This window comes from Phyllobates terribilis, unplaced genomic scaffold (assembly GCF_046119375.1).
Source record: "Phyllobates terribilis strain yellow unplaced genomic scaffold, ASM4611937v1 Scaffold_2__4_contigs__length_985480577, whole genome shotgun sequence".
Taxonomy (NCBI): Eukaryota; Metazoa; Chordata; class Amphibia; order Anura; family Dendrobatidae; genus Phyllobates; species Phyllobates terribilis.
Window position 1 is genome coordinate 976,996,429 of NW_027362762.1, and position 25,973 is coordinate 977,022,401.

At 62.3% G+C, this 25,973-nt stretch overlaps 1 protein-coding gene across 1 annotated transcript; it reads right to left on the bottom strand.

Moving 5' to 3' along the window:
- Window positions 1-846: 846 nt before the first annotated feature.
- Window positions 847-23,345, bottom strand: IGSF3 (immunoglobulin superfamily member 3). The gene is made up of 11 exons (XM_073668761.1): window positions 23,201-23,345; window positions 21,369-21,505; window positions 16,230-16,607; window positions 12,628-13,035; window positions 12,073-12,462; window positions 10,552-10,953; window positions 9,664-10,068; window positions 4,252-4,653; window positions 2,933-3,349; window positions 2,355-2,753; window positions 847-1,976 (listed from the first exon to the last, which is right to left on the bottom strand). Exons 2-11 carry the CDS (start codon window positions 21,415-21,417, stop codon window positions 1,726-1,728), a joined length of 3,501 nt encoding a protein of 1,166 aa, XP_073524862.1. The 5' UTR covers window positions 21,418-21,505; window positions 23,201-23,345; the 3' UTR covers window positions 847-1,725.
- Between the last annotated feature and the right edge of the window lie 2,628 nt (window positions 23,346-25,973).

The window sequence follows — 25,973 nt, forward strand, 5'->3', positions numbered from 1 at the left end:
CATGTGCTCTCCCCCAAGACCATTTAATTAATTAAAAAAAAAATAAAAGTTTTCATACTTACTTGTTATACGATCCGCAGCAGCTTCACTTCTGGCTGGCAGCATCCTGGCGCTTGATGCCGGCGAGTGCGCAATGACGTCATAGTGTGCGCACCTTCACTAGCGCGTCACAAAAAAGCGGAGGGACTCCCTTGGAGCTGCATGGCCGCTCAGTTTTGACGGCTGAGAGAGCTCCAAGGCTCCCTGCGCGGAGGAGATGTACACCCGCCGCCGGCACAAGATACACCGGCCCGGTGAGCGGAAGCACAAGAGGTGGGGCCCCTCCTCTTTACTACCGTTCACCGTGAACAGCTGGTATAACCTGGGCATCTCCTGTATATAATTATATATGTAGAGCCGGTATAACCTGGGCATCTCCTGTATATAATTATATATGTACAGCTGCTATAACCTGGGCATCTCCTGTATATAATTATACATGTATAGCCGGTATAACCTGAGCATCTCCTGTATATAATTATATATGTACAGCCGGTATAACCTGGGCATCTCCTGTATATAATTATACATGTATAGCCGGTATAACCTGGGCATCTCCTGTATATAATTATACATGTACAGCCGGTATAACCTGGGCATCTCCTGTATATAATTATACATGTACAGCCGGTATAACCTGGGCATCTCCTGTATATAATTATATATGTACAGCTGGTATAACCTGGGCATCTTCTGTATATAATTATATATGTACAGCCGGTATAACCTGAGCATCTCCTGTATATAATTATATATGTACAGCTGCTATAACCTGGGTAACACACTGATCGCCTGCAGACGAGGATGTAACAGATCACGGACTTTACTGTCAATTGAAGATCATATAAAACAAGCTCAGTGCAACGTATTACAAGTTGGCGGAGTCGGGCGGTGGTGGCAGCGGGCATCAGTCGCTCTCAGCTCACGGTGCCAGTCCTTTATTAACCATTTCACACCCAGTGACCGGAAGATTAACAAGGAAGCAGGACTTTATAAAAAGGAAGACGGAGTCCAGCAGGGGGCGCCTCTGCACACAATCTGACCGCTGCTGAGTCAAGATGGCTGCCCTGCGGGCCCGCGGTGGGGAAGACTGGGCTACCTGACCGCCTGACGCCAACCAATTAACACTTTCACTCCTGGAGTGTAATATTACAAGTTCGGTCCTTCGATGGCGCCGCGGTCCAGCGCCGACCCATAATCCAACAGTGCAACATAGAAACAAAGAAATATCAAGGGTTAAAAACGAGACGTATAAAATACCATCCACGGGCAGAGCGGGCACATACAATGGCATCATGTCTGTACCCAGCAAGAGGCGGGAAGACCAGCGCGTCCCGGGGGCCCTCGGGGGCCACAGACTGGTCCTGGTGGGTGAAATGCATATAGAAATGATACAGTCTCTTGCTGCTGGAGTCCATGGCCGCCCTCCCACTGCCAGAGCAGAGGGCAGTGCCAGCGCCTCATCGTAGAGAGGTGGCACAAGCCCCGTTGGCAGCCAGCGGGCATCGGCCCAGAAGCGTCGTTCCTGCAGAGCGGCCGGCGGAGCAGATATACAAAGCTGCGGCGGAGTCCAGGGGGAAGGGTCCGGTGCCAGCACAGATGCCCCCTGATCCGGTGCCAGCACAGATGCCCCCCCGGTTCCCTCGGCTGAGATGAGCGCGGTGGGCAGGAGCTGGCGCCGCGGCTCTAGTCAATGGTGCCCGGGTGGATGCTGAGCACCGGCGGCTCCAGGCAGGTGGGCGAGTAGTTCAGGTGCGGCTCCTTGATCCACAGCAGCGGCACGCCGTTCTTGCCCTCGCCCGTCTTACCGGACGGTCGGCTGCGGAACCTGACGAGGAGGATGGTGATGATGAGGATGCCGAAGATGGGGAAGGGGTAGAAGAAGACCAGGTAGAAGAGCGCGTCATTGGCGCAGATGAAGGACTGCAGCGTGGACTCTGCGGGAGAGAGCATAGGTCAGACACCAGCGCAGCACCACGCATCTACTCCAGTCACATCCAGAGCTGCAAGAACAGAGATGCCGGCCCCTGTCCACCACCCACAGTCAGCACACAGCGGCCCAGCTATAACCGTACACCCACAGGACGGCACCAGGAGAGAAGGCGGCGCGGTCCTGCAACACAGAGCAGCGGAGTCACCCCACAGCACGGCATCCTGGGAGATGTAGTGCTTGCTTGTATCGCTGGAGACTGCAGCTCTGGAGGTGACTGGAGGATAAGATGTAACAGCAGAATAGTGAGTGCAGCTCTGGAGGATGATGTTGCAGGTAGAGCCCAGCTGGAGCCTGTGCCCGTCACTTGGTGCCCGTCACTTACCCTTGCCCTGCACGGTGACCCATCCCACCAGGCTCTCGTCCTGCGCCAGCAGGTACCAGTCCCCGCGGGGCCCCATCATCCATTCCTGGACAGAGCAGGTGTAGTTGCCGGTGTCGGCCGGGCCGGCCTGCGGGACCCTCAGTTTGTACATGGTGGGGGAGAGCTGGATCTGCTGCAGACGACCCTCCCAGCGTGGGGTGAGTGGGCTCCACACGCCCGAGCGGTCGGTGGTCAGGACGGCCTCGGCCCCTTGTCCCCGACGGCCGCTGAGGAATGACCAGGACACGGCCAGCTGTGAGCCGGGCACAGAGCGCGACAGGATGGCACAGTCCAGGGAAAAGTGGCCGCCGTCCAGCACAGAGACGTTATGGGGCGCAGCGTCCAGCTGCAGGTCCGCATCTGCGGAGAGACAACACAGGGTTAAGCATGAGAGGTAATCACCGACGATGGACGCTTCTGTCACCGTCCGTCCCCACACTCCTCACAGCTGAGGGGCTGCTACAATGTGTCCTGAGATACACAGCGGCACTGACACAAAGTAACAGATGGAGCGGTTACACACAGGGCGGCGGGCTCACCTGGGCGCCGCACACTGACGTAGGTGGCGGCTGAGCGCTCGTCTGCCCGCTTGTACCAGTGTCCCCGAGGGTCCTGCAGCCATTCCTGCACCCGGCAGCTGTAGGCCCCGCTGTCCTGCTCCTCGGCCCGGTGCAGGGTGAGAGCGTAGAGCCCGGGCGATGGCTGCCACACATGGAGGCGACTCGGCAGCTCCCAGCTCCCTCGCTCCTCATCCTCATCGGGGGGCAGAGTCGTGCCATCTGGGGAAAACCGTGCCACCGTCCTCCTCTCCGGCTCCCCTGCCCTCCACACCAGCCACTCCAGGGACAGGCGAGACTGCGGCCAGGTACGGTTCAGCACCTGGCACGTCACCGTGAAGCTGTCGCCCTCCAGGGAGGAAAGGTTTCGAGGCAGCAGGTCCAGCTGCAGGTTGTCATCTGCAGAGAAGGACAGTCAGAGCAACGTCATGCGCCGCCGACTGGAGCCCCCGCGTCCTGCGCCCCCGACTGGAGCCCCCGCGCCGCCCAACGGAGCCCCCGCGCCGCCCAACGGAGCCCCCGCGCCCTGCGCCGCCCAACGGAGCCCCCGCGCCCTGCGCCGCCCAACGGAGCCCCCGCGCCCTGCGCCGCCCAACGGAGCCCCCGCGCCCTGCGCCGCCCAACGGAGCCCCCGCGCCCTGCGCCGCCCAACGGAGCCCCCGCGCCCTGCGCCGCCCAACGGAGCCCCCGCGCCCTGCGCCGCCCAACGGAGCCCCCGCGCCGCCCAACGGAGCCCCCGCATCGTACCTCTCTGACTGGAGCCCCCGCATCGTACCTCTCTGACTGGTGCCCCCGCATCGTACCTCTCTGACTGGAGCCCCCGCATCGTACCTCTCTGACTGGAGCCCCCGCATCGTACCTCTCTGATTGGAGCCCCCGCATCGTACCTCTCTGACTGGAGCCCCCGCATCGTACCTCTCTGACTGGAGCCCCCGCATCGTACCTCTCTGACTGGAGCCCCCGCATCGTACCTCTCTGACTGGAGCCCCCGCATCGTACCTCTGACTGGAGCCCCCGCATCGTACCTCTCTGACTGGAGCCCCCGCATCGTACCTCTCTGACTGGAGCCCCCGCATCGTACCTCTCTGACTGGAGCCCCCGCATCGTACCTCTCTGACTGGAGCCCCCGCATCGTACCTCTCTGACTGGAGCCCCCGCATCGTACCTCTCTGACTTGAGTCCGCGGATTGTACCTCTCTGACTGGAGCCCCCGCATCGTACCTCTCTGGTGCCTCCTCCTGATTAGCATGTGACTTCCCCATACACCTCCGCCCGCGCCGTGCCCACCACCCATGTCTCACCTGGCATTTTCACGCTGACCTCCGTCAGTCCTGACGCCTCCTTGGTCAGCTGGTACCAGGCCTGGTTGGGGTCCAGCATCCACTCCTCCACCTGGCAGTAGTAGTCTCCGCTGTCCTCCCGTCGTGCCCCCAGCAGGGTCAGGGTGTAATGACCGGGGGTCAGCTCCTCCAGCTGCAGCCGATCCTTCAGATCTGCCTCCTCGGCGTAGGTGCCGTACTCCATGCCCGTACCGCTGCGCACAATCAGTTTTCCGTCTGTCCCCGAGGGCTCCTGAGCGAACCACAGCACTGAAAAGCGGGCATCAGGGCTGCTCTGTGCCCGCACTGTACAGGAAAGGGTCACCGCCGATCCTTCCAGCACCGCCACCGAGCGCTGCCCCTTACTGACCTGCAGTCGCGACACTGAAAGAAAAGAGACGGCTGTGAGGACCACCAGCCCCACACCCGGAAATAGCACCCTGACTGCACTGCAGACTCATGTGGGGGGCGACCTCGCAGCGGGGAAGTGAGGAGGGCAGGCGACCACAGCAGGGGTGGGGGACGGGCGCAGGGCGACCTCGCAGCGGGAGGCAAGGGGGCAGGGCGACCTCGCAGCGGGGAAGTGAGGAGGGCAGGGCGACCACAGCAGGGGCGGGAGGCAAGGGTGACCTCAGCAGGGGCGGGAGGCAAGGGTGACCTCAGCAGGGGCGGGAGGCAAGGGCGACCTCAGCAGGGGCGGGAGGCAAGGGCGACCTCAGCAGGGGCGGGAGGCAAGGGCGACCTCAGCAGGGGCGGGAGGCAAGGGCGACCTCAGCAGGGGCGGGAGGCAAGGGCGACCTCAGCAGGGGCGGGAGGCAAGGGCGACCTCAGCAGGGGCGGGAGGCAAGGGCGACCTCAGCAGGGGCGGGAGGCAAGGGCGACCTCAGCAGGGGCGGGAGGCAAGGGCGACCTCAGCAGGGGCGGGAGGCAAGGGCGACCTCAGCAGGGGCGGGAGGCAAGGGCGACCTCAGCAGGGGCGGGAGGCAAGGGGGCAGGGCGACCTCAGCAGGGGCGGGAGGCAAGGGGGCAGGGCGACCTCAGCAGGGGCGGAAGGCAAGGGGGCAGGGCGACCTCAGCAGGGGCGGGAGGCAAGGGGGCAGGGCGACCTCGCAGCAGGGGGCAGTGTCAAGGTCAGGGAGGGGGGGCAGGGCTGAGATGACCTCGCTGTGGTCGCCCTCCTCACCTGCTCCCGCTCATTGCTCCGTCTTCCGGACTCTTCATTCCCGTTGTCCCTATTATTCTCTTCCCGACTGATACCGGGACACGCAGACTGCCATCACCTCCCTCCTAGGCAATGGTAACTAAGGAGACGCGTTTCCAGGGAAACCACAGGCACAGAGTCCCGGGGAGTGGGCGTACGGGAGGAGGACAGCGCGAAAATAGAGATCAGAGAATAGAGAACTGAACTGCGCCTGATGTTCCCGAGAACCAGCGGGACCAGAATATGCAAATGAGGCAGCAAGCACCATATAACCTGACCCCACCCACACGAGACCCCCATCATGAGACCCCACAGAGGTGATGTATAGACACCCACTGCCCGTTATACAGAGAGATTGGAGCCCATGTAACTATCCTCCTGGGCGGAGCTTACACATCAGGGTGGGGCTTGTCCTCCTGGGTGGGGCCTATGCTCCATAGCTGTAATAATCATTAACGTCTCCTCTGGGGCAGAGCAGCAACATTCAGGGGAGCACGACTGCAGGCCGCCCATGTACCAGCTGCCGAGAGGGGGACATGAAAGGGGCATCACAGAGCGGGGGGAGAGATCAGCAGGACGGCACAGCAGAGCGGGGGGGGGGGGGGGAGAGGTCAGCAGGACGGCACAGCAGAGCGGGGGGAGAGGTCAGCAGGACGGCACAGCAGAGCGGGGGGGGGGGGGGAGAGGTCAGCAGGACGGCACAGCAGAGCGGGGGGAGAGGTCAGCAGGACGGCACAGCAGAGCGGGGGGAGAGGTCAGCAGGACGGCACAGCAGAGCGGGGGGGGGGGGGGGAGAGGTCAGCAGGACGGCACAGCAGAGCGGGGGGGGGGGGGAGAGGTCAGCAGGACGGCACAGCAGAGCGGGGGGAGAGGTCAGCAGGACGGCACAGCAGAGCGGGGGGAGAGGTCAGCAGGACGGCACAGCAGAGCGGGGGGGGGGGGGGAGAGGTCAGCAGGACGGCACAGCAGAGCGGGGGGGGGGGGGGAGAGGTCAGCAGGACGGCACAGCAGAGCGGGGGGAGAGGTCAGCAGGACGGCACAGCAGAGCGGGGGGGGGGGGAGAGGTCAGCAGGAGGGCACAGCAGAGCGGGGGGTAAAGGTCAGCAGGAGGGCACAGCAGAGCGGGGGGGGGGAGGTCAGCAGGACGGCACAGCAGAGCGGGGGGGGAGAGGTCAGCAGGACGGCACAGCAGAGCGGGGGGGAGAGGTCAGCAGGACGGCACAGCAGAGCGGGGGGGAGAGGTCAGCAGGACCGCACAGCAGAGCGGGGGGGGGGGAGAGGTCAGCAGGACGGCACAGCAGAGCGGGAGGTAAAGGTCAGCAGGACGGCACAGCAGAGCGGGGGGTAAAGGTCAGCAGGACGGCACAGCAGAGCGGGGGGGAGAGGTCAGCAGGACGGCACAGCAGAGCAGGGGGAAGAGGTCAGCAGGACGGCACAGCAGAGCGGGGGGGGAGAGGTCAGGAGGACGGCACAGCAGAGCGGGGGGGGGGGGGGGGAGAGGTCAGGAGGACGGCACAGCAGAGCGGGGGGGGGGGGAGAGGTCAGGAGGACGGCACAGCAGAGCGGGGGGGGGGAGGTGTCAGCAGGACGGCACAGCAGAGCGGGGGGAGAGGTCAGCAGGACGGCACAGCAGAGCGGGGGGGGGGAGAGGTCAGCAGGACGGCACAGCAGAGCGGGGGGGGGGGAGAGGTCAGCAGGACGGCACAGCAGAGCGGGGGGGGGGGGGGAGGTCAGCAGGACGGCACAGCAGAGCGGGGGGAGAGGTCAGCAGGACGGCACAGCAGAGCGGGGGGGGGGAGAGGTCAGCAGGACGGCACAGCAGAGCGGGGGGTAAAGGTCAGCAGGACGGCACAGCAGAGCGGGGGGTAAAGGTCAGCAGGACGGCACAGCAGAGCGGGGGGGAGAGGTCAGCAGGACGGCACAGCAGAGCGGGGGGGAGAGGTTAGCAGGACGGCACAGCAGAGCGGGGGGGAGAGGTTAGCAGGACGGCACAGCAGAGCGGGGGGGAGAGGTCAGCAGGACGGCACAGCAGAGCGGGGGGGAGAGGTCAGCAGGACGGCACAGCAGAGCGGGGGGGGGGGGGGAGAGGTCAGCAGGACGGCACAGCAGAGCGGGGGGTAAAGGTCAGCAGGACGGCACAGCAGAGCGGGGGGTAAAGGTCAGCAGGACGGCACAGCAGAGCGGGGGGGGGGAGAGGTCAGCAGGACGGCACAGCAGAGCAGGGGGAAGGGGTCAGCAGGACGGCACAGCAGAGCGGGGGGGGAGAGGTCAGCAGGACGGCACAGCAGAGCGGGGGGGGGGGGGGAGAGGTCAGGAGGACGGCACAGCAGAGCGGGGGGGGGGGAGGTGTCAGCAGGACGGCACAGCAGAGCGGGGGGAGAGGTGTCAGCAGGACGGCACAGCAGAGCGGGGGGAGAGGTGTCAGCAGGACGGCACAGCAGAGCGGGGGGTGGGAGGTCAGCAGGACGGCACAGCAGAGCGGGGGGTGGGAGGTCAGCAGGACGGCACAGCAGAGCGGGGGGTGGGAGGTCAGCAGGACGGCACAGCAGAGCGGGGGGTGGGAGGTCAGCAGGACGGCACAGCAGAGCGGGGGGTGGGAGGTCAGCAGGACGGCACAGCAGAGCGGGGGGTGGGAGGTCAGCAGGACGGCACAGCAGAGCGGGGGGGAGAGGTCAGCAGGACGGCACAGCAGAGCGGGGGGGAGAGGTCAGCAGGACGGCACAGCAGAGCGGGGGGGGGGAGAGGTCAGCAGGACGGCACAGCAGAGCGGGGGGTGGGAGGTCAGCAGGACGGCACAGAGCGGGGGGTGGGAGGTCAGCAGGACGGCACAGAGCGGGGGATGGGAGGTCAGCAGGACGGCACAGAGCGGGGGATGGGAGGTCAGCAGGACGGCACAGAGCGGGGGATGGGAGGTCAGCAGGACGGCACAGAGCGGGGGGAGAGGTCAGCAGGACGGCACAGAGCGGGGGGAGAGGTCAGCAGGACGGCACAGAGCGGGGGGAGAGGTCAGCAGGACGGCACAGAGCGGGGGGAGAGGTCAGCAGGACGGCACAGAGCGGGGGGAGAGGTCAGCAGGACGGCACAGAGCGGGGGGAGAGGTCAGCAGGACGGCACAGAGCGGGGGGAGAGGTCAGCAGGACGGCACAGAGCGGGGGGAGAGGTCAGCAGGACGGCACAGAGCGGGGGGAGAGGTCAGCAGGACGGCACAGAGCGGGGGGAGAGGTCAGCAGGACGGCACAGAGCGGGGGGAGAGGTCAGCAGGACGGCACAGAGCGGGGGGAGAGGTCAGCAGGACGGCACAGAGCGGGGGGAGAGGTCAGCAGGACGGCACAGAGCGGGGGGAGAGGTCGGCAGGACGGCACAGAGCGGGGGGAGAGGTCGGCAGGACGGCACAGAGCGGGGGGAGAGGTCGGCAGGACGGCACAGAGCGGGGGGAGAGGTCAGCAGGACGGCACAGAGCGGGGGGAGAGGTCAGCAGGACGGCACAGAGCGGGGGGAGGTCAGCAGGACGGCACAGAGCGGGGGGAGAGGTCAGCAGGACGGCACAGAGCGGGGGGAGAGGTCAGCAGGACGGCACAGAGCGGGGGGAGAGGTCAGCAGGACGGCACAGAACGGGGGGAGAGGTCAGCAGGACGGCACAGAGCGGGAGGAGAGGTCAGCAGGACGGCCCAGAGCGGGGGGAGAGGTCAGCAGGACGGCACAGAGCGGGGGGAGAGGTCAGCAGGACGGCACAGAGCGGGGGGTGGGAGGTCAGCAGGACGGCACAGAGCGGGGGGAGAGGTCAGCAGGACGGCACAGAGCGGGGGGAGAGGTCAGCAGGACGGCACAGAGCGGGGGGAGAGGTCAGCAGGACGGCACAGAGCGGGGGGTGGGAGGTCAGCAGGACGGCACAGAGCGGGGGGAGAGGTCAGCAGGACGGCACAGAGCGGGGGGAGAGGTCAGCAGGACGGCACAGAGCGGGGGGAGGTCAGCGCGGCAGGTTGCTGTAGGGGTACATGGCATTGTATATATGTAGGGCGGGATGCCTGTGTGTGGTTACATGTAGCAGAGCTAGTGAGGTCACCCCTCCACATGCATTGTGCACTTGGCTTCGCTCCCGTCTCCGGAGGGAGTATATCTGGATTTACCAGTCTGAGCGCCCCGCCCGGCTCCCTCGCACCCTCTGCCTTGCTGTGTGATGGCGGAGGTCTCACCTGGCCGCTGGACTCGGATCTCCAGCAGGTTGGATGCCCTCTCTGCCAGGCGGCTCCAGCTGGCATTGTAGTCTCTCCTCCACAGCTCGGCCACACACTGGTACTTGCCGGCCTCGGACTCGCTGGCCCGGCTCACGCTCAGGCGCACGTTGTGGCTGGAATCCGCTTTCTCCACAATGCTGCGACCCCGGAAGTTTCCAGCCCGCTCTCCCCACTGCACCCCGCCGGAGCGGCTGAAGGTCACCAGGTCGTGGGTGTCCCCGCCACTGGCCGGCTGGAATCGCCAGGTCACAGAGATGCCCACCCAGGGCGGATAGTGAGGCTTGAGGATACACTGAAGGTCAAAGGAGTCGTAGTAACTGACGCCCGGGGTGCGGGAAATGGCCATGACCGAAAAACCCGTCTCTGGAGGAAGAGGAAGATGAAAATCAGCAAAAGCCAGGAAATGCTGAAAAACTCTGTGCTGCAGTGGTCACATGCAACTTCTAATATGTAACTCTTAGTCTTCGATTTCCTATAAGAGCAGCACACTCCTCTCCTGAAACACTCTGTACTGCTGACACTAGTGCTCCATCGCTGCGAGTCCCATGGCAGTGGTGAGAAGTGTCAGTGAAGTGCGGGGAACCGTCACGGTCACTCAGCCGCGTCCACCACTCACACTCATTGTCCCCTTTGGTACTGTCAGATTACGGCACGCTCCACCCGGCACGCGCCATGGAGCCGCACCAGTGACTACAGAGAATCCATTATTGTGCCAGGAGACATCGCCAGCGCTGCAGTCACACCCAGAGCTGCAGTCCCAACTCACACGACGGGATGTCAGCTGTGAGGGTGTGCGGAGTAACCGCAGCTCTGGCTGTGACTGGAGCACAGGCCGCAGTGACTCACCCAGTGCAGTGACATCCACGCTGGTCTTGGCGGACCTCTCGCCCAGCCGCTGCCAGTCTCCATCATAACTCGGCAGCCATTCTGTCACGCGGCACTCGTACGATCCGGCGTCCTGGCGCTGGCAGCTCTCCAGCTCTAGGGTGAAGGTGTCGGAGCCGGACCTCACCATCCGCAGACCTCCAGTAGCGGCCCGTTCTCTGTATGCCTGGCTGGCCCAGGTCACGCCGTCCCGATCCTGCTGGATCACCTCTCTCTGGCGGCTCAGAGAGTCCTGGAGGTGCCAAGAGGCAGAGATGCGGCTCTGCGGCCCAAACAGCGAGGCCACCAGGCAAGTCAGGAAGACGCGAGAGCCCTCAAGGACCGAGCTGGAGTTGGCCACCACTGTCACAGTCACCGAAGTCCCTGCAAGAAAGGGGAACCGTGAGGAACCGGCCCAAAATGCTGAGAGCAGGCCCCAAACGCAGGAGAGCAGACAAGACACCACCCAAGATCACCTCAAAACCGAGGCTCGCTGGCAGGGGCTCACTTGCAGGGGCTCGTGGCCATGGCTCGCTCCCAGGGGCCGATGGCCGGGGCAGGGGGCTTGCTCCCAGGGGCCGACGGCTGTGGCAGGGGGATCGCTCGCAGGGGCTCACGGCTGTGGCAGGGGGATCGCTCGCAGGGGCTCACGGCTGTGGCAGGGGGATCGCTCGCAGGGGCTCACGGCTGTGGCAGGGGGATCGCTCGCAGGGGCTCACGGCTGTGGCAGGGGGATCGCTCGCAGGGGCTCACGGCTGTGGCAGGGGGATCGCTCGCAGGGGCTCACGGCTGTGGCAGGGGGATCGCTCGCAGGGGCTCACGGCTGTGGCAGGGGGATCGCTCGCAGGGGCTCACGGCTGTGGCAGGGGGATCGCTCGCAGGGGCTCACGGCTGGGGCAGGGGGATCGCTCGCAGGGGATCACGGCTGTGGCAGGGGGATCGCTCGCAGGGGATCACGGCTGTGGCAGGGGGATTACTCGCAGGGGCTGACGGCTGTGGCAGGGGCTGACAGCTGTGGCTCGCTCGCAGGGGCTGGTGGCAGGGCCAGGGGCTGACGGCTGTGGCAGGGGGATCGCTCGCAGGGGCTGGTGGCCGGGCCAGGGGCTGACAGCTGTGGCTCGCTTGCAGGGACTGGTGGCCGGGCCAGGGGCTGACAGCTGTGGCAGGGGGATCGCTCGAAGGGGCTGACAGATGTGCTAGGGGCTGACAGCTGTGGCAGGGGCTCGCTCGCAGGGGCTGGTGGCCGGGCCAGGGGCTGACAGCTGTGGCTCGCTCGCAGGGGCTGATGGCTGTGGCAGGGGCTCGCTCGCAGGGGCTGGTGGCCGGGCCAGGGGCTCGCTCGCAGGGGCTGGTGGCCGGGCCAGGGGCTGACAGCTGTGGCTCGCTCGCAGGGGCTGGTGGCCGGGCCAGGGGCTGACGGCTGTGGCAGGGGGATCGCTCGCAGGGGCTGACGGCTGTGGCAGGGGCTGTGGCAGAGTGGGGTGGACTGTGGTGGTAACTTACTCAGGAGGGATACGGTGATGGGGATGTTCTTGGGCCTCTTGCTGTCGCGGTCCACCATCTCTCCAGACGCCGACCTCTCTCGCTCGGTCACTCTGCAGTTGTATTTGCCGCTGTCTTCGGGGCGGAGGCGGTAGATGCGGAGCAAGAAGACGCTGTCACTGTCCCGGGCCACGCGCAGCTCTCCTTGACTCTCTCGCTGGCTGTAGTCTCCTGTGAGAGTGGCCACCCCACCGGGGCTCAGACTGGCGATTAACGAGCTGTTGAAGGCCCAGGACACAGCAAATATCCGATCCGCTGCGTTCTGCGCCTCAATAATGCACCGCAGCTCAGCGTTCTCTCCCGCGCTGTAAGAACGGCGGTCCGTCTCCAGCCGCACATTGAAATCCTTATCTAAAGGACAGAGATGGATCAGGTAATAGATATATCCTATATACCCCACCACCAGCTGCTGACAGCAGCCTGTATACGCGCGAGGTGGTCCGCCCCGCCTCGTTATTATTACGGCTGGTGTTCTCTCCAGACATTATATGAGGTTCGGGGTTTAGTGGTTTTTACCTGTTGCTTGGACGGTGACCTCTGACCCTTCGGAGCGCTTGTGTGTCATGGCGTACCAGGATCCGTCGGGGTCCTCTATCCACTCGGTTCCTTGGCAGTAGAACTCGCCCTGGTCTGACGGCTGCAGGTTGTGCACGGTGAGGCGGAAGGTGCTGTTCCCCAACTTATCCAGCCGGACGTCCCCCACCGAGAAGCGCTGGGTGTAGGATGAGCCAGCGCGCAGGGCAAAGTCCCGGGTCAGAGAGATGACCTCTTCTGTTTGCTCGCTGGCTTTCCGGTACCAGGACACTGAGAGATGGGCATGCTGGACCGTGCTGTGCGAAACCTCACATGAGAGCTGCAGAGAGCCCCCCTCCACCTTCTGGAGGGTCTGAGCCAAGGACGAGACGAGCAGCGTGTCAGGAATCACTGAGGACAGAAGCAGCGGGGTCAGAGGGGAGACTGACACCTACAGGGGTCAAACCTACCCATAAATAATGGGGACCACCAGTGCCACCCAAAACTGACAAAATGACCCATAAAACTATCCGTCCTGTGAAAAATAGTTAAGACCTTCAACAATCACTCCCCGGTAATATGACGACCGCGAGGGGTCCCGGAGAGGAGGAGAAGGACGACGACGACGACGACCGCGAGGGGTCCCGGAGAGGAGGAGAAGGACGACGACGACGACGACCGCGAGGGGTCCCGGAGAGGAGGAGGAGGAGGACGACGACCGCGAGGGGTCCCGGAGAGGAGGAGGAGGAGGACGACGACCGCGAGGGGTCCCGGAGAGGAGGAGGAGGAGGACGACGACCGCGAGGGGTCCCGGAGAGGAGGAGGAGGAGGACGACGACCGCGAGGGGTCCCGGAGAGGAGGAGGAGGAGGACGACGACCGCGAGGGGTCCCGGAGAGGAGGAGGAGGAGGACGACGACCACGACGACGACCGCGAGGGGTCCCGGAGAGGAGGAGAAGGACGACGACGACGACGACGACGACCGCGAGGGGTCCCGGAGAGGAGGAGAAGGACGACGACGACGACGACCGCGAGGGGTCCCGGAGAGGAGGAGAAGGACGACGACCGCGAGGGGTCCCGGAGAGGAGGAGAAGGACGACGACGACGATGACGACGACGACCGCAAGGGGTCCCGGAGAGGAGGAGAAGGACGACGACGACCGCGAGGGGTCCCGGAGAGGAGGAGAAGGACGACGACGACGACGACCGCGAGGGGTCCCGGAGAGGAGGAGAAGGACGACGACGACGACGACCGCGAGGGGTCCCGGAGAGGAGGAGAAGGACGACGACGACGACGACGACCGCGAGGGGTCCCGGAGAGGAGGAGAAGGACGACGACGACGACGACCGCGAGGGGTCCCGGAGAGGAGGAGAAGGACGACGACGACGACGACCGCGAGGGGTCCCGGAGAGGAGGAGAAGGACGACGACGACGACGACCGCGAGGGGTCCCGGAGAGGAGGAGAAGGACGACGACGACCGCGAGTGGTCCCGGAGAGGAGGAGAAGGACGAAGACGATGACCGCGAGGGGTCCCGGAGAGGAGGAGAAGGACGACGACGACGACCGCGAGGGGTCCCGGAGAGGAGGAGAAGGACGACGACGACGACCGCGAGGGGTCCCGGAGAGGAGGAGAAGGACGACGACGACCGCGAGGGGTCCCGGAGAGGAGGAGAAGGACGACGACGACCGCGAGGGGTCCCGGAGAGGAGGAGAAGGACGACGACGACGACCGCGAGGGGTCCCGGAGAGGAGGAGAAGGACGACGACGACCGCGAGGGGTCCCGGAGAGGAGGAGAAGGACGACGACGACCGCGAGGGGTCCCGGAGAGGAGGAGAAGGACGACGACGACCGCGAGGGGTCCCGGAGAGGAGGAGAAGGACGACGACGACCGCGAGGGGTCCCGGAGAGGAGAAGGACGACGACGACCGTGAGGGGTCGCGGAGAGGAGAAGGACGACGACGACCGCGAGGGGTCCCGGAGAGGAGGAGAAAGACACACGGCGTCTGGCATAAGCTTATTTTCCTCTCCCCATTGAGAACACATTTCAGTTGGACTCTGCCACGCATACAAGTATAGAAGGTCAGGAATAACAATGGACACTCAATAATGGTCTATGAGCGGCTTTAGGTCTTTGGGAAATGATGAAATCAGGGGCCTGGGGGGAGGGAATGCAGCTGAGGATAAGAGGACGTAATCTCATGTTCCAGCCTCACCGATCCATCTTCATTTAATAAAGCCAAGAGAGTGTGTAGGGAGGTGGTGGTGGTGGTGGGGGGGGGGGGTAATGAATTAACCTGTAAACTGCCAGAGCACTCAGCAACACCAGGGAGACAAGGATGTATATGCTCCTGGCATGTAGCAGCTCAAGTACCAGCTGGCAGACAGCAAGAAATCCAGGAGCAAAGGTGCCAGGAAGAATGTATAGAGAAAAGGGGGCGCAGGGGAGGGAAAGGGGGCGCAGGGGAGGGAAAGGGGGCGCAGGGGAGGGAAAGGGGGCGCAGGGGAGGGAAAGGTACCATGTGAAGAAGGCGCAGATGATGAAAGTAGGTGCAGGGGGAGAACAGGGGGCGCAGGGGAGACATGTTATCTGCCTGGACAGATTGCAGCATTACAGAGCCTTGTGCAGACCAGTCACTATTGTATCCAGCCCTCGGCGGTGGGAGCAGGACGAGGTCAGGGCAGGTTCCATCCTCTGGGTAAAAACATTGAGTGACAACAATGAAAGATCTTGAGCTGGTGAGGAGCGGGGGCCGAGTAATAGAGTATTCCAGAACCTTCCATGATACAGTTATTAATATTGCATGCCCCTTTAATGACTGCGGAGATCTCGCAGTTCCTTTCAGCCGCTGCGTCCTGATATAAGAGCAGCAGTTGTGGGCACAGGTGTGGGCACTGGTGCCGTCACCCGCCGCCCCGTTCATCATCCTGGAGGGTCTCTTCTGTCTGATCTGCTCCAGCTGTCGGCCATCTGCCCCCTGCGGCTCACATCTTACACCAGAGTCCCCCTGAGCTTGTCTCTAAAAGCCGCTGCCGGGGGGTGGGGTGGGAAGTGTTCCAGAAAATGTCCCATTAACTATACATGTGGCAGCTGGGAAAGCAGAGGCAGCGGAGGAGAGGGGTCCCCCATGTGTAGCCTGCGGGATGTGAGTGATGGGGGCAGCGAGGGACGCTGGGGGCAGAGACACTTACACAGCTCACATCTCCAGAAAAACCTGTAGCCCCCCCGACGCCCCAACTAATGGATCCTAATTACTTCTGCTGGGATTACCCGCCGCCCCCGCTCCTCAGCCCGGTGGTCCGGCCGCTCCACGTCTTATGATTAGTTAAGCAGAAATGTATTTGTGGAGGACGGAAGAAACCGCAATCAATAGCCGGACGTCAGGAGACAGAGCTGCCATTAATGATACGCCAGGCGGGCGGGATGGCAGAGCCCCTCGTACGGGCGGGATGGCAGAGCCCCTCGTACGGGCGGGATGGCAGAGCCCCTCGTACGGGCGGGATGGCAGAGCCCCTCGTACGGGCGGGATGGCAGAGCCCCTCGTACGGGCAGGATGGCAGAGCCCCATAACTATCCAGTATTGAGCACCGGCAGCAGTTCTTACCGGTCAGGTTGACTTTGGCGTTGTAGCTGCCGTAGAATTCGGGGTCGGTGTTGGGCGTGTGACACTCGTACTCTCCAGCGTCTCGTTCCTGCAGCTGGCGGATGTGGAGGACGGTGTGGTCGCCCGCCAGCCTCTCAACGTAGATGTCCCCACGGCTGACACGCGAGCTGTAGATGGCGTAGGAGAAGCCGGGATCGCCGGTGCTCATGATCTGGACCAACCTGTCAGGGACGGTTGGCAGGACGATGGAGTACTGGAAGGTCTGCTCGGAGGGTCCCTGGTAGCCACTGACCTTACACCAGACGGTAATGTGGGAGCCCACGGTGCGGTACAGGGGCCCCTGCTGGATGGTCACCTCCCGCTGAGCCCAGGAGACGCCTGTCAGGAAGACACAACATGGAGAATTACATCCGGTGCCCGATGCCAATCATTTACAGTAAATATTCCGCCAACGTCTCCCCGACACCCCGATCTGTGGGATGAAGCCTAAATCACATTTCATTTCCTGGCACATTAATACTCTGCCCACACAACAGACAGCGCGGCCGCGCCAGGATGCCAGCACAGGGGACCAAGCAGAACAAGCAGAAGGGTGGCGTCAAGAGGGTGCCAGGGGTCACGGGTCATGTATGACCCTGTATACGCCGTGTGTGGGGTCACGGATCATATATGACCCTGTATACACAGTGTGTAAGGTCACGGATCATATATGACCCTGTATACGCCATGTGTGGAGTCACGGATCATATATGACCCTGTATACGCCGTGTGTGGGGTCACGGATCATATATGACTCTGAATACGCCATGTGTGGGGTCACGGATCATATATGACCCTGAATACGCCATGTGTGGGGTCACGGATCATATATGACCCTGAATACGCCGTGTGTGGGGTCACGGATCATATATGACCCTGAATACGCCATGTGTGGGGTCACGGATCATATATGACCCTGAATACCCCATGTGTGGGGTCACGGATCATACATGACCCTGAATACCCCGTGTGTGGGGTCACGGATCATACATGACCCGGTATATACGGTGTGCAGTGACGGCCCTATATGATGTAGCATACACCTCACACACAGAAGGACATGGATTCTTCGGAGATTGGTGAATGTCCCCGTGCACCTCCCCCACCCTGACAGCTGGATGTGAGCGGCCGGGAGGAGGGGGCAACAATACATCAAGGCCGAGGACCGGCGTCTCCAGGAGGAGCAGTGAGGCCACCATGTCCCACCGTGCTGCACTGATGTGACCACCAATCTGCACAATTTCCACAGGCCACATTGCTGTCCACTGAGCAGCCATAGAGCCGGTCACACCGAGACACGTCCATAGCCGCACGTACCAATTATCACAAATCTCTCCTTATGGTGCACGTGGTAGACGCCATTCACAGGCTCCTCCATCAATTCCGCTTTTCCTTATTAACTGGAATACCCAACACCACAGCCATGATCTTCGGTTACTGAAAGCTGACACAGAGAACCAGAACCCGAGGAGGGCGAGCCGTGACGCGGGGAGCCGGAACCCGAGGGGGCCAGACGTGACGCGGGGAGCCGGAACCCGAGGGGGCCAGACGTGACGCGGGGAGCCGGAACCCGAGGGGGCCAGACGTGACGCGGGGAGCCGGAACCCGAGGGGGCCAGACGTGACGCGGGGAGCCGGAACCCGAGGGGGCCAGACGTGACGCGGGGAGCCGGAACCCGAGGGGGCCAGACGTGACGCGGGGAGCCGGAACCCGAGGGGGCCAGACGTGACGCGGGGAGCCGGAACCCGAGGGGGCCAGACGTGACGCGGGGAGCCAGAACCCGAGGGGGCCAGACGTGACACGGGGAGCCAGAACCCGAGGGGGCCAGACGTGACACGGGGAGCCAGAACCCGAGTGAGAGGAGTGTGAGATATGGCAGAGAACCAGAACCTGAGGGGGAGGAGTGTGAGATATGGCAGAGAACCAGAACCTGAGAGGCGAGACATGGTATGGAGAACCTGAACACACGAGGAAGCAGAGCACAGCACTGCGGATATGATGGATCTCGATAGTGACAGGTCACCGGATACTTCCAGTTACTCAGCAGTTAGACCAGTTCTACCATGAATGACTAAACCAGCGACTCATTGGCCGTCCTCGCCCCAGGGTCACACACTCACACTGCCGTCACTGACACTACACACCCATGTCCTGGAGATACACTCAGAGCAGCGCCATACAGGACGCAGGAGACCGGCCCCATGTGGGAACTTTCACTGAATCCTCGAACTTCTGACTTCCCTAAGAGCTGAAATCACTCAGCTTCCCGCTGACATGGGAGTGAGCGGAGCTCGGGGTCGCGTCCACGCAGCAGGGGATTGTGGGAGGACATGAATATCAATAGTTGCACGTGTGATGTAAGCCCTGCGATTAGCGCCAGTCACACGGCTGCGTCTCCATCGTACAGGGGTCCGTTGGGTAATATTAGGCGCGGTTACGTAACGCCATACGAGGAGTCAGCACACCAGACCCCGCACCCCGCGGCGAGCGCGGCTTTAATCCACAAACTTCTGAGCGTTATTATTAAACATCTCGCACAACAAACACAGATCAGCACCCGGTGTCGGGGGAACCGTCAGCCGTCACCATGGTAACGCCGAGCGCCCGCGTCATAGCAGCGAGGAGCTCAGAGACTAATAGGTAATGTGATTTTATCTGAAGGGCTGAGGGTGGAGGAGGGGATGGCGGCAGCCACCAGAGCGCCGCTGCCACTGCGCAGCCAAGCCTTCCTCAGGTGGACTGCTCCGACGCCGCGGCCAATAGAACAGTCCAAGAGCGGCGGTGCGTGAGCTCAGGCAGGAGGGCGAGCCGGGATCATATCACAGGTGGAGGCGGCAGCATGGCGGCAGGCGAGGGGTGGGCAGGCAGCATGGCGGCAGGCGAGGGGTGGGCAGGCAGCATGGCGGCAGGCGAGGGGTGGGCAGGCAGCATGGCGGCAGGCGAGGGGTGGGCAGGCAGCATGGCGGCAGGCGAGGGGTGGGCAGGCAGCATGGCGGCAGGCGAGGGTGGGCAGGCAGCATGGCGGCAGGCGAGGGGTGGGCAGGCAGCATGGCGGCAGGCGAGGGGTGGGCAGGCAGCATGGCGGCAGGCGAGGGGTGGGCAGGCAGCATGGCGGCAGGCGATCGGTGGGCAGGCAGCATGGCGGCAGGCGATCGGTGGGCAGGCAGCATGGCGGCAGGCGATCGGTGGGCAGGCAGCATGGCGGCAGGCGATCGGTGGGCAGGCAGCATGGCGGCAGCGGAGGGTGGGCAGGCAGCATGGCGGCAGCGGAGGGTGGGCAGGCAGCATGGCGGCAGCGGAGGGTGGGCAGGCAGCATGGCGGCAGCGGAGGGTGGGCAGGCAGCATGGCGGCAGGCGAGGGGTGGGCAGGCAGCATGGCGGCAGGCGAGGGGTGGGCAGGCAGCATGGCGGCAGGCGAGGGGTGGGCAGGCAGCATGGCGGCAGGCGAGGGTGGGCAGGCAGCATGGCGGCAGGCGAGGGTGGGCAGGCAGCATGGCGGCAGGCGAGGGTGGGCAGGCAGCATGGCGGCAGGCGAGGGTGGGTGCAGGTGGAATTATTCAGAGTAAGACAATAATTGACATACAGCCATATAGTGCTCCAGAGCCGCAGACATCCGCCACCAATCACACACATCACTGCCCGCCGGGGACATGATGTTACCGCCGCCGCTGTACATTAGGACACATTAAATATTTATCACCAACTGCAGCCGCTCAATATAAAAGACTCCGCGACTCAGGAGAGAGCAGAAAAACCAAGGGAAGCTCCGCGCCAACACCCCGCACAGGGCACGCGGCTGAAGTCCACCGCAGCAAACATCCACCACCAACATCTTCTACAGCGCCGCAATCATGGGAGAATGAAAGATAAAGCCCAGGTTATAGCAGCTGTACATATATATTTATATACAGGAGATGCCCGGGTTATAGCAGCTGTACATATATAATTATATACAGGAGATGCCCAGGTTATAGCAGCTGTACATATATAACTATATACAGGAGATGCCCAGGTTATACCAGCTGTACATATATAATTATATACAGGAGATGCCCAGGTTATACCAGCTGTACATGTATAATTATATACAGGAGATGCCCAGGTTATAGCAGCTGTACATATATATTTATATACAGGAGATGTCCAGGTTATACCAGCTGTACATATATAATTATATACAGGAGACGCCCAGGTTATACCAGCTGTACATATATATTTATATACAGGAGATGCCCAGGTTATACCAGCTGTACATGTATAATTATATACAGGAGATGCCCAGGTTATACCAGCTGTACATGTATAATTATATACAGGAGATGTCCAGGTTATACCAGCTGTACATATATATTTATATACAGGAGATGCCCAGGTTATAGCAGCTGTACGGCCCCCAGCACTGATTGTGGCTCAGGATGTGGGCGACGGTGGAGAAGCAGCTGGATTTCTTCAGGCAGATGGCGCCGCTCGTCTCTGCGGTCACATTTATGGGGGACAGAAGTAAACAGGATCCTGGAAGCTTCACGTCCACAGAGTAAACTTCCCGCGAGGCGCATCCGAACCCCCCCAGAGATCTTACTAAAAGCCACATCTGCAGGCTATCCCGCCAGTGAGGGGGGGGGCACACAGCCACCAGGCTATCCCGCAAGTGGGGGGGGGGGGGTGGCCACACGGCCACCAGTGTATCCCACCAGTGGGGGGTGGGGGGGGGGTCACATGTCAGGGTAAGTCCAGCCTCGGCAGGATAGCAGGGCTGCTGTGGTGGGTATACAGTATATACAGCACTGGCAGAGGTGCTGCCCCCAGGTGTTGACCCCAGTATGAGGGGGGAGGACAGAACCAGCGGGACTGTGTGCCACATTAACCCCTTCTTTGCCATGCCAGTCTGTGCCGGGCACCTCCAGGCAAGTTGCCCTTCTGCCAGGGGCCGCCCGTATTAACCCCTCCTGTGCCGGCATCTCACACTCCAGTTCTGGGCGTCGCTGCCCCGGGATGATGCTGGTGTCAACCGGTACAGGATTAACCCTGTCAGTGCTGGCCTCTAGGCAAGCCCACCCCTTAACCCCGCGTTACCCGGCGGACCCCAGGAGTGGGACTCACCTGTCAGCAGGAGCGCAGCGAGGAGACAGCGGATGTCCGGGCCGCCCATGTTGTGCGGTCACTGCGCCATGAGCGTCTTGTAACCTCTGGATCAGCCCTCAGGTGGTCACCACAAAGGCCGGCGGAGACCCCCAATCCTGCGGGCAAGAAGGGGCACGTGGTGAGCGGGGACGGACACCGGTAACACTGACACAGACACGTAATCTGGCAGTGCCCGTGTGCAGTACAACTCTTCAACCCCCCGCGCTATACACTGGATGTACACAGCACGCCGACACCGCACACGGCGTACGCACGGCACGCCGACACCGCACACGGCGTACGCACGGCACGCCGACACCGCACACGGCGTACGCACGGCACGCCGACACCGCACACGGCGTACGCACGGCACACCGACACCGCGTACGCACGGCACGCCGACACCGTATACAGGATATACACAATGGAAACATTATTTAATGGTTCCACTAAAACACAACATGATAAATATTTATAATCAAAATGGTAACAAAGAACAAGAGAGAAAGAAAGAAAGAAACCACATCCTACAACACAACGTATCACAGCCGTATACACAGCGACACACAATATATACAAAGTATCACATCCTACAACTGCCGTACACACGATATACACACCGCAGCCCGCCGTGCACACGATATACACACCGCAGCCCGCCGTGCACACGATATACACACCGCAGCCCGCCGTGCACACGATATACACACCGCAGCCCGCCGTGCACACGATATGCACACCGCAGCCCGCCGTGCACACGATATGCACACCGCAGCCCGCCGTGCACACGATATGCACACCGCAGCCCGCCGTGCACACGATATGCACACCGCAGCCCGCCGTGCACACGATATGCACACCGCAGCCCGCCGTGCACACGATATGCACACCGCAGCCCGCCGTGCACACGATATGCACACCGCAGCCCGCCGTGCACACGATATGCACACCGCAGCCCGCCGTGCACACGATATACACACCGCAGCCCGCCGTGCACACGATATACACACCGCAGCCCGCCGTGCACACGATATACACACCGCAGCCCGCCGTGCACACGATATACACACCGCAGCCCGCCGTGCACACGATATACACACCGCAGCCCGCCGTGCACACGATATACACACCGCAGCCCGCCGTGCACACGATATACACACCGCAGCCCGCCGTGCACACGATATACACACCGCAGCCCGCCGTGCACACGATATACACACCGCAGCCCGCCGTGCACACGATATACACACCGCAGCCCGCCGTGCACACGATATACACACCGCAGCCCGCCGTGCACACGATATACACACCGCAGCCCGCCGTGCACACGATATACACACCGCAGCCCGCCGTGCACACGATATACACACCGCAGCCCGCCGTGCACACGATATACACACCGCAGCCCGCCGTGCACACGATATACACACCGCAGATCGCCGTGCACACGATATACACACCGCAGCCCGCCGTGCACACGATATACACACCGCAGCCCGCCGTGCACACGATATACACACCGCAGCCCGCCGTGCACACGATATACACACCGCAGCCCGCCGTGCACACGATATACGCACCGCAGCCCGCCGTGCACACGATATACACACCGCAGCCCGCCGTGCACACGATATACACACCGCAGCCCGCCGTGCACACGATATACACACCGCAGCCCGCCGTGCACACGATATACACACCGCAGCCCGCCGTGCACACGATATACACACCGCAGCCCGCCGTGCACACGATATACACACCGCAGCCCGCCGTGCACACGATATACACACCGCAGCCCGCCGTACACTCACCTATACGCAGCCGCTGTTCTCCTCCATCCACCGATCAACCAGACGGAAAACCAACTGACAATGAAATCCCAGAGAAACACAGCCACACCTCTAGACACCCCCAGCAAGAGACAGCCCACACCAAGAGACAGCCACACCTCTAGACACCCCCAGCAAGAGACAGCCCACACCAAGAGACAGCCACACCTCTAGACACCCCCAGCAAGAGACAGCCCACACCAAGAGACAGCCACACCTCTAGACACCCCCAGCAAGAGACAGCCCACACCAAGAGACAGCCCCAGCAAGAGACAGCCCACACCAAGAGACAGCCACACCTCTAGACAGCCCCAGCAAGAGACAGCCCACACCAAGAGACAGCCACACCTCTAGACACCCCCAGCAAGAGACAGCCCACACCAAGAGACAGCCACACCTCTAGACACCCCCAGCAAGAGACAGCCCACACCAAGAGACAGCCACACCTCTAGACAGCCCCAGCAAGAGACAGCCCACACCAAGAGACAGCCACACCTCTAGACAGCCCCAGCAAGAGACAGCCACACCTCTAGACACCCCCAGCAAGAGACAGCCCACACCAAGAGACAGCCACACCTCTAGACAGCCCCAGCAAGAGACAGCCACACCTCTAGGCACCCCCAGCAAGAGACAGCCCACACCTCTAGACAGCCCCAGCAAGAGACAGCCACACCTCTAGACACCCCCAGCAAGAGACAGCCCACACCAAGAGACAGCCACACCTCTAGACACCCCCAGCAAGAGACAGCCCACACCAAGAGACACCCCCAGCAAGAGACAGCCCACACCAAGAGACAGCCACACCTCTAGACACCCCCAGCAAGAGACAGCCCACACCGAAAGACACCCCCAGCAAGAGACAGCCCACACCAAGAGACAGCCCACACCAAGAGACAGCCACACCAAGAGACAGCCACACCAAGAGACAGCCACACCTCTAGACACCACCAGCAAGAAACAGCCCACACCAAGAGACAGCCACACCTCTAGACACCCCCAGCAACAGACAGCCCACACCGAAAGACACCCCCAGCAAGAGACAGCCACACCTCTAGACACCCCCAGCAAGAGACAGCCCACCTCTAGACACCCCCAGCAAAAGACAGCCCACACCAAGAGACAGCCCACACCGAAAGACACCCCCAGCAAGAGACAGCCCACACCTCTAGACAGCCCCAGCAAGAGACAGCCACAAGAGAGAGCCACAGCAAGAGACAGCCACACCTCTCGACACCCCCAGCAAGAGACAGCCCACACCAAGAGACAGCCACACCTCTAGACAGCCCCAGCAACAGACAGCCCCTCACCAAGAGACAGCCCACACCAAGAGACAGCCCACACCAAGAGACAGCCACACCTCTAGACAGCAGCCAGCAAGAGACAGCCCACACCAAGAGACAGCCACACCTCTAAACAGCCACACCAAGAGACACCACACCTCTAGACACCCCCAGCAAGAGAGCCCACACCTCTAGACACCCAACACCAAGAGACAGCCACGCCTCTAGACAGCCCCAACAAGAGACAGCCCCAACAAGAGACAGTCCACACCTCTAGACAGCCACACCAAGAGACAGCCCCAACAAGAGACAGCTCACACCAAGAGACAGCCCACACCAAGAGACAGCCACACCTCTAGACACCCCCAGCAAGAGACAGCCACACTTCTAGACAGCCCCACCAAGAGACAGCCCACACCTCGACAGCCCCAGCAAGAGACAGCCCACACCTCTAGACAGCCACACCAAGAGACAGCCCCAACAAGAGACAGCCCCAACAAGAGACAGCTCACACCAAGAGACAGCCCACACCAAGAGACAGCCACACCTCTAGACACCCCCAGCAAGAGACAGCCACACTTCTAGACAGCCCCACCAAGAGACAGCCCACACCTCGACAGCCCCAGCAAGAGACAGCCCACACCTCTAGACAGCCACACCAAGAGACAGCCCCACCTCTAGACACCCCCAGCAAGAGACAGCCCACACCAAGAGACAGCCCACACCTCTAGACACCCCCAGCAAGAGACAGCCCACACCAAGAGACAGCCACACCTCTAGACACCCCCAGCAAGAGACAGCCCACACCAAGAGACAGCCCACACCTCTAGACACCCCCAGCAAGAGACAGCCCACACCGAAAGACACCCCCAGCAAGAGACAGCCACACCTCTAGACACCCCCAGCAAAAGACAGCCACACCTCTAGACACCCCCAGCAAGAGACAGCCCACACCAAGAGACAGCCACACCTCTAGACAGCCCCAGCAAAAGACAGCCCACACCAAGAGACAGCCCACACCTCTAGACACCCCCAGCAAGAGACAGCCCACACCGAAAGACACCCCCAGCAAGAGACAGCCACACCAAGAGACAGCCCACACCAAGAGACAGCCACACCTCTAGACACCCCCAGCAAGAAACAGCCCACACCTCTAGAGACCCCCAGCAAGAGACAGCCACACCTCTAGACACCCCCAGCAAGAGACAGCCCACACCAAGAGACAGCCACACCTCTAGACACCCCCAGCAAAAGACAGCCCACACCAAGAGACAGCCACACCTCTAGACACCCCCAGCAAGAGACAGCCCACACCGAAAGACACCCCCAGCAAGAGACAGACACACCTCTAGACACCCCCAGCAAGAGACAGCCACACCTCTAGACACCCCCAGCAAGAGACAGCCCACACCAAGAGACAGCCACACCTCTAGACACCCCCAGCAAGAGACAGCCCACACCGAAAGACACCCCCA

Excerpts from the sequence above, each read along its gene's own strand:
- IGSF3 (XM_073668761.1), bottom strand. The coding sequence starts at position 21,417 with ATGGGCGGCCCGGACATCCGCTGTCTCCTCGCTGCGCTCCTGCTGACA. Across the intron at positions 10,954-12,072 it reads CATCACCGTATCCCTCCTGA|GGACTTCGGTGACTGTGACA; the intron begins GTAAGTTACCAC and ends CCTTTCTTGCAG. Across the intron at positions 10,069-10,551 it reads CGTGGATGTCACTGCACTGG|AGACGGGTTTTTCGGTCATG; the intron begins GTGAGTCACTGC and ends CTCTTCCTCCAG.